The sequence below is a fragment of the Arachis duranensis genome, unplaced genomic scaffold, assembly GCF_000817695.3.
Source record: "Arachis duranensis cultivar V14167 unplaced genomic scaffold, aradu.V14167.gnm2.J7QH unplaced_Scaffold_165933, whole genome shotgun sequence".
Lineage (NCBI taxonomy): Eukaryota > Viridiplantae > Streptophyta > Magnoliopsida > Fabales > Fabaceae > Arachis > Arachis duranensis.
The window spans coordinates 31279-38985 of record NW_026264257.1 but is presented as its reverse complement, the minus strand read 5'-3'; the positions used below and the strand labels follow the sequence as shown (position 1 = coordinate 38985).

The 7707-nt window shown below is 27.4% G+C and overlaps 2 protein-coding genes across 5 annotated transcripts in view; one reads left to right on the top strand and one right to left on the bottom strand.

Annotated features, from left to right (window-relative positions):
- The window catches only part of LOC107470240 (RNA pseudouridine synthase 3, mitochondrial), a 6367-nt gene extending 4552 nt beyond the window's left edge, over positions 1 to 1815 (bottom strand). The window contains exons 1-2 of one of the 4 annotated variants that reach the window (XM_052255996.1): positions 1697 to 1815; positions 1130 to 1313 (exon numbers count right to left, since the gene is read on the bottom strand). In XM_052255996.1, the coding sequence (XP_052111956.1) occupies positions 1130 to 1190 (61 nt within the window). In that variant the 5' untranslated portion in view covers positions 1191 to 1313; positions 1697 to 1815. Of the gene's footprint in view, positions 1 to 1129 lie in introns of all 4 variants that reach the window. The other 3 variants (XM_016089634.3, XM_021133746.2, XM_052255997.1) reach the window with 3 other exon arrangements.
- Positions 1816 to 4635: 2820 nt separating this feature from the next.
- On the top strand, positions 4636 to 7479 carry LOC107470238 (transcription factor RAX2-like). Its single transcript, XM_016089627.3, has 3 exons — positions 4636 to 4842; positions 5519 to 5648; positions 6869 to 7479. Exons 1-3 carry the CDS (start codon positions 4707 to 4709, stop codon positions 7440 to 7442), a joined length of 840 nt encoding a protein of 279 aa, XP_015945113.1. The 5' UTR covers positions 4636 to 4706; the 3' UTR covers positions 7443 to 7479.
- The last annotated feature ends 228 nt before the right edge of the window (positions 7480 to 7707 follow it).

The window sequence follows — 7707 nt, the reverse complement described above, 5'->3', positions numbered from 1 at the left end:
GGATGATTAAAGAGAAGAATTAGATGAAGATGAAAATGAAGTTGAAGGAGAAGCATGAACTCTTCAAAATGCCGCGACACGCGAATGTAACTTGGAAGAACTTGAATTATTATATTTGGTACTGTTAATTGGCATTCCCTCTTAATTGTTATTTCCAATTTTAATTATTACTTTTACATGTAGATGAAAACGTGATTCTACCTTATATTTTTTATAATTAACTACAAATTTAAGAAGAAAAAAGTCCCCCTTATTATTTATTCCTACAATGAATAATGGTTAATAAAAAAATAAGTATAAAAAATTAATTTTTAATAGTTAATATTAAATATTTTTTATTATAAAAAAATTATTTTGGATAATTTAGTATTTACAATTTATAGTTTAAGGTTTAAGATTTAGATTTAAAATAAGTATAAAAAAAGAACAAATTAATCCTAACTTTTTGGTTTGTAGACATTTATATTTAAGTTTCTAATCTTTTCAAAATCTAGATAAAATCTAGACATATCGATGTCTGAGTCTAATTTGTCTTATTTTAAAAATTCTTTCGTGTGTTCATTCATATAAAACTAGAGTCAAGTTTGATTTTTTTGATGGGTATAACACGCCCAAGTAAATATGAAGTCAGAGACTTAAAAACATTTTAAATCCTCGAAAACTTAAATGTCCGTAGATCAAAAAGCCAATGACCTATTTTTCCTTTTCTCTAAAAATAATTATAAAAAATTAGTTGATATTGGCTAAAAAAATAACCATACTAGATATACACTAAAATCAGTTACTAAAACATATCATTAATATAGAATATACACCAAAGAAAAAATATACATTAAAAATGATAAAATTAGTATTAAATTAGCTCAATTAAAAAATTATACTATAAATAAAAGTATGACGTAGTAATGTAAGAATATGCATAATGTAATAGAAACTCTATTTTCTATTTTTCTTTTATTTTTTCTTATTATCTCTAATTCTCTCTATTCTTGATAGAGATTCGTATCAAATGGTGCTTTCATTGAACACCTTGCCAAATTTTTATGGTGATTCACCGGACTCAATTTGAGATCAAATTTAAACTAATTTACAACGCTTGAATTCAAATTATCAAAAAGCAGACAGTTACTTGAAGATCTTGCGCCAGAATTTGTGCAACCTTGAACGCTAATCAACATCTCCAACAGCATCTAATTGTCCATATTCAAGCCAAATCAGCAGCAGATTTTCAACCAATCAACAATACTTTAACAAATCCACCAATCAACAATACTTTAACAAAACCAGAAACAGCAACTTCAGCACTTCCAGTTCTGCAATTCCAAAATTCAGATTCGGTTTATGAGAACTGCATGATTAGAGAATGCAGCAACAATAATTCCAGAATCAGCAATGCATCCCAAACACACAGACGAAAAATCAAGAGAGCAACAAATGGCAGCAACATCAGCGAAATTTCAAGAAAAACAAGAGGCACGAGTCTATGCAAATTTAGATTCAACTAGCAATTCAGCGACATATAACAACTATAGAGCACAAATTCAATTTCACAGGCTCAGTTCCCAGTTCAACAAGTCCAGCTTGTGCAATTTCTGAAGAACATGTAAGAACTCCTCATAATTCCAGAAAAATTGCTATGCTCTCAAATAGAATCAGCAACTTACCAGAAGTTGCATATGCAAAACTCGGAAAACACCTGGATCTACAATTGGCGCATTTGGAGGAAACGGCTCTGGCCGAGGAGGAAGTTGCCGTCCGGGACGGCGGAGCAGCGGCGGTTGGCCTGGCGACAGAGAGCGGCGCTGGCGCGGCTTCAGTCCTGCACAGCGGCAGTGGCGCCGAGGACGGCGCCCTCACGAGGGGAGAGCGGGCACTCGCGAAGGCCTTGGTTGGTGGAGCAGGGACGGGGAAAGGCTGATATCTTCACTCTCGTGGGTTCAGTTGCGGACTTCCGATGGCGGCTAAGCCACCACCGCTCATGGCGGCATCGTTTCCCTGGGATCGTGCTGCAGCGGCGACAAGCCTCGAGTTCTCCAGCGGTGGCGATATTGATGGCGGCACACGCGGTTGTTGGCTCGTTTCGCAGTGGGTGGCTCGCGAGGAAGGAGCAAGGAAGAAGCGCGAGGTGGTTACAGAAGGGGAAGAAATCCTGGCGGCGCCGGTAACCACAACCCCTGCTCCAGTGGCGGCGTGTTTGGGCGGCGAAGGAGTGGCTCACAGTGTTGGAGGAAGGTTCTGGCACGAGGTTGACGGTGAAGCCTTATGTTTTAGAATTCTGGGCTTAACTATATTTGATTTGGGCCCAAACTCTAAGTTTCATGTTTTACAAAAATTTTGGTATACGAATTCTAAGTGGGCTCATATTTTTAAAACAATGGCATTGTGGTGGTAAATTTTTTTTTGTCAGCAGTGGTTATAAAAAGTATTATTTTGGGATTGTTTGGTTTCTTTTATTAATTATAATTAACTTTTACAATTTTTATTATGATTTATATTTTTTCACAATCTTAAAGACAAAGTTGTTTTGAAGGGTAGAATAATGATAAGATTACTATTGGACTAGCCCAATTAAAAAATTATATTATAAATAGGAGTATGATGTAATAATGTAGGAATATGTATGATATAATAGAAATTCTATTTTTTCTCTTTGGTTCTAATACTAGAAATTTTTCTTCTATTCTCTCTAGTTATTTTTAATTCTCTCTATTCTTCATACAAATTTGTATGAAAAAAATAAGTTGAATATTATATGTATATATTTATATACAAATACACAAATTACATATATATTTATACATAGTATTTTTAAAAAAAACTATAAAACATTTATTAATTGTTTTTATTAGTAATTTTATAAAATGAAGAATAGAAAGTGAAATAGAAAAAAAGAGCAAATATAAAAATATGATAACTAAATAAAAGTTATTTATTATGAAAAATCACCCATTTAAAATGATTTACCTACGCCTTTATTTTGTACATAATCATTTTGGCCTGGGACGATTTACTAAAAATTACTAGTAATCAATTTAGTTCAAAAAAAAATTGTATATGACATTAGTAACGAAAGTCAATTCAAAACAAACGAATAATATTGGACAAAATTTATTTTAAATGGGTGATTTATCTTATTTATTATGTTAATTTTTATAATTTTCTTAATTTTTAATTAGAATCTTATAGTTAAAAATTATAATTACATCTTTATATTTGATAAAAATAATTCAATTAAGTTTCTGTTAATTATTTTTTTTTTACTTGATATAAGATGAATTGTAGAATAATATTTTAAAAGTAAATATCCTAAGATTATTATAATTTTTTTAATATAAGAATTTAATTAAAAAATTTAATATAAAATAAAGATCTAACTATAAATCTTTAAATTATGAGTAATCAATTAAAATTTTTACAAAATTATAAGAACCAACAAAATAATTAATTAATAACTAATAATAATAATTTTGAATACTTATTTAAATTTATATCAAATCAAGATGCTTTTTTTTAATCCGTGTATAATTATAATTATAATTATTATTATTATTATTTGAGTATAACGGGACAATTATTTGGGAGTAAAAGTAAATAAAATTGATCATACTATTAATATAAATTAAAAGATAATATTAATTACATATAACTATAAATTAATATAAACTAATTAATTTTCATGTTATCCTCGTACCTCGTATATATATTACTTTATTTTCATAATCCATACCATATATATAACGATACATGATTATTGATTAATAATAATGTTTAATAAGTTCTTGTTACTTAGCTAAAATTTATTAAAATTAAATAGTCAATGTTAAATATAAGCTCCAATAATTGATAACAACGAATTATTTGAAAAGGACAAAAAAACGAAAAATAAAAATTGTTCTTGGACATTTATGATAAGATGACTGATGACATTTTATCATTTTTAACTCTCCAGTAAATATGTAATTTTTCACCACTCGATCGCTGACTTATTCAACTACTATTTTACGTACTATACTTAAATGTTCTTTTAAAAAATATATATATAGGAAAAGAAAAAGAAAGACGAATTCCAGACCAAAAAGAAAAGATAAAATGATTCCTTAAGATTTAAAAATAATAAATTCCTTTTTAACAATATTTAGAAAAGATGGTTAATATTAATTCTTTTGTACAAATTTCATGCATATATAAAATAATTAATATTTTTTTTACCAAAAAATAAGGAGACTCGAACAATATATAATAATGATTATTACTTTAAAATGATTAATATATAACAATGAATTACACTTTAAGAAAATTTTGGGAATCTTAATTAAAAAAGTTTCTCAATGAAGAGCATTATTGATGAACATATAGCCAATTCAACCACCAACTATAACAAGAAGATTAGAATAATTAGAACCGAAATTTAATTGTACCAAGTATTAATAACTTTATAGGTTTCTCATCATATTATCTATAATCTAATAATCTAATTAAATATTCAATCATATTATACTTCTTGTATATAAAAATTAATTATCAATTACTTATCATATTTAAAAATACATATTGAGTATCTCATAAAAAAATATCATAAAATTATAAATAAATTTAATTATTCTAAAAGTTCAAATCAAAGGGTCACTATATTACTATCATTATTATTATTATTTATTATAAATTATTATTGTTATTTCATTTGAGAATAGTATAGTGTTGCGGCCATGGGAAGAGCTCCTTGTTGTGACAAAGCAAATGTGAAGAGAGGACCATGGTCTCCTGATGAGGATGCAACACTCAAGAACTATCTTCACACTCATGGCACTGGAGGAAATTGGATTGCATTGCCAAGAAAAGCTGGTTCTTTTTCTTTTCTTTTCTTTTCTTTTAAATTGTTATGTTTCTGTTTGCATAGAATTAGAGTAGATCGTATATTATAAATTAAACTTTTTTTAAGAAAAACAAAATCATGGGGTATTGTTTTGATCATTAATAATTTTGGTGGTGATCTTCTTTCTTTGGTTCTTATTCTTTCGTTCTTGAGAAGGGAAAAAAGTGAAATTTTCTCCCCTATAATGAACATTATAATCAGTGGGGATTGGAAGAATTATTGCTTATTAAGTGTAATTAAGTTAAAGGTTTTCAAACTTTGTATCTTTAATTTATCTCAATATTGTGCTTTGATTGAATTCAGTGTTTTACTTTGTAAATTTCAATTCAAATTGCAGAGGTAGGTGCATTCATCTTCATACATATTTTCAAATAAAATTAGAAAAAATTTCGAACAAATTAAAAACAGATATATATCATACCAAACACTACAGGAATTTCGACAGATAACGGCAGTTTTTAAAACGGATATATAGCGGCGGTTTTCGACTACCGCAAAACTAATATCACATATACATACATGAGATTGATCATGATGAAACAAATATATGCTTTAATTTGATATTTTCTCCCCCTCCCTCCCTTCTAATTTTGTGTTATACAAATTAAAATTTGATTATTTGATGATGTGATATAATATATGTAGGTTTAAGGAGGTGTGGGAAGAGTTGCCGTCTAAGGTGGCTGAATTATCTAAGGCCAGATATAAAACATGGAGGATTTACCGAACAAGAGGATCAAATCATTTGCACTCTCTATACTCAAATGGGAAGCAGGCAAGTCTATCTATAACTTGTAAATTATTAATTTTATTACTACCACTAGTGGTATATATTTATTAGTAATACTAAGAAGACAACAAAAAATTAGTTCAAACAGCTCAATTTTCTCTTATTTAGCATGTATTTATTGTAACATGTATTAAATAAAATAAAAAATAATAAATTTTGATAGTTTTTAGTTAAAATTGTTTTTTCAAAACTTTTCATATATTTAAAGACACTAAACTTGTTTATTAATTCATTTTTTCTAAATAAAAAAAGCGTGTATTATAATAATAAATATGAGTTCAATTAAGATGATAAATATTTTAACAGACGATTTATGATATAAAACATGACAATAATGAGACAAAAAATTCTCTCGTTGACTTTGTTGTGTATAATTTTTGAAAGAGTATTCATTTCAAGATATTTATTTGAGAAATGTCAGTAGAATTTGTTTTTTTGTTCAGTAATTAACTAGGAATGTTTAAAGGATTTGGATCCTTTAAAGTTTGAATTTCACTTTAAAGAGTAAAGTATAATTTTTTACTCTTGAATAGTTTCTCTTTTATATTTATTCTTGGTCCTACCTATGAAATCAATGGTGAGAGATCGTACTTTACTCTTTAAAGTAAAATCCAAACTTTAAAAGATCTAAATCTATGTTTAAAAGTGTGGACTAAAAATATATTATTATATTACTAAACTAAAATAATTGAATTAATTTCTAAAAGTACGTGCAAAATAAAAACCAATACATTTTGCTTACTCTTGAATATTTTTCTATTTATTTTTCTGTATATATATTATTTATATCTTGACATAATTACCAAATCTATTGTAAAAATATTAATTACTCAACAAATGAAAGAAAAATTCTAAATTTTCATGAGTTGAATATTCCAAAAGCTTGATACTTTTACTTTTTTTTCAAATGCAAGTATACTAGTAATATATAACTTCATCAGAAATGCTATTTGGATATTAAAATTAGTCACTAAAATCAATCATTAATATATTTGTGTATAAATACATGTGTGATTTAATTTATTTTCAACATGTATTTATATTTCGACATATATTTTATATTGGTGATTGACTTTGATGACTAATTTTAGTGTACACGTAGCATAATCCTAAATTCATTATTGTAATATTGTATGTATATTTATATTCAAATTAAAAAAAAAAAAACTATGGGTATTCACATGAAACTTGTGTGCTTGTCCTAGATGGTCTGCAATAGCATCTCAACTTCCTGGCAGAACAGATAATGATGTCAAAAACTATTGGAACACCAAGCTCAAGAAGAAGCTCATGGCAGCAAAAGTAATTTCCCCTAATAATAATAATAATAAAACATTATTGACTACTCAACAAAACTCAGATTTTCAAGCTACTAAAAATTGTTCATCATCATCATTAGTGCATCTTCCAATTTTAAGCAATGATATTACTAATTTTAGTTCTAACATAAGTCTTGACCTAATTCATCAACAACTCTATAGTCCACAATTTATGAATTTAGAAATTGGTGGTGCAAATTCAAGGAACAACAAGAATAATAATAGTAGTAGTAATATTGAAGGTTCAACTTCTTCTTCATCACTTGCATTATTGGACTACAAGGGTGGATCATCACTTCTAGAAGAAGAAAAACAACATGGTGTTGGTGGTGATAATGATGAATCTAATAAGGAATTCTTGATGGATTTAGGGTTTGATGGTGAATTTTCTCAAAGTATTAGTAGTTATTGTTACTCTGAGTGGGTTGATTTCAACTGTGCTGAAATTAAGCCACATTGAGTAATTAAATTAAAGATGAATGTTGTATTATTGGATAGTGGATACTCTTCTTTCTATTTTATGTATTTATATATATTTATTTTTGACAAATTGACATATCTAGATATATTAATTTTTTAAAATATATGTTAATTTTGTCTAAAGTGATGCATGTTTTATTTGAAACAAAAAAGAATGTGACTTTGTGGAATTTGTAAAAAGAAAAAAAATTAAAAAGCACTAATTATAATCAGAAAAAAAATGAAAATTTATGTGCAAGTAATTT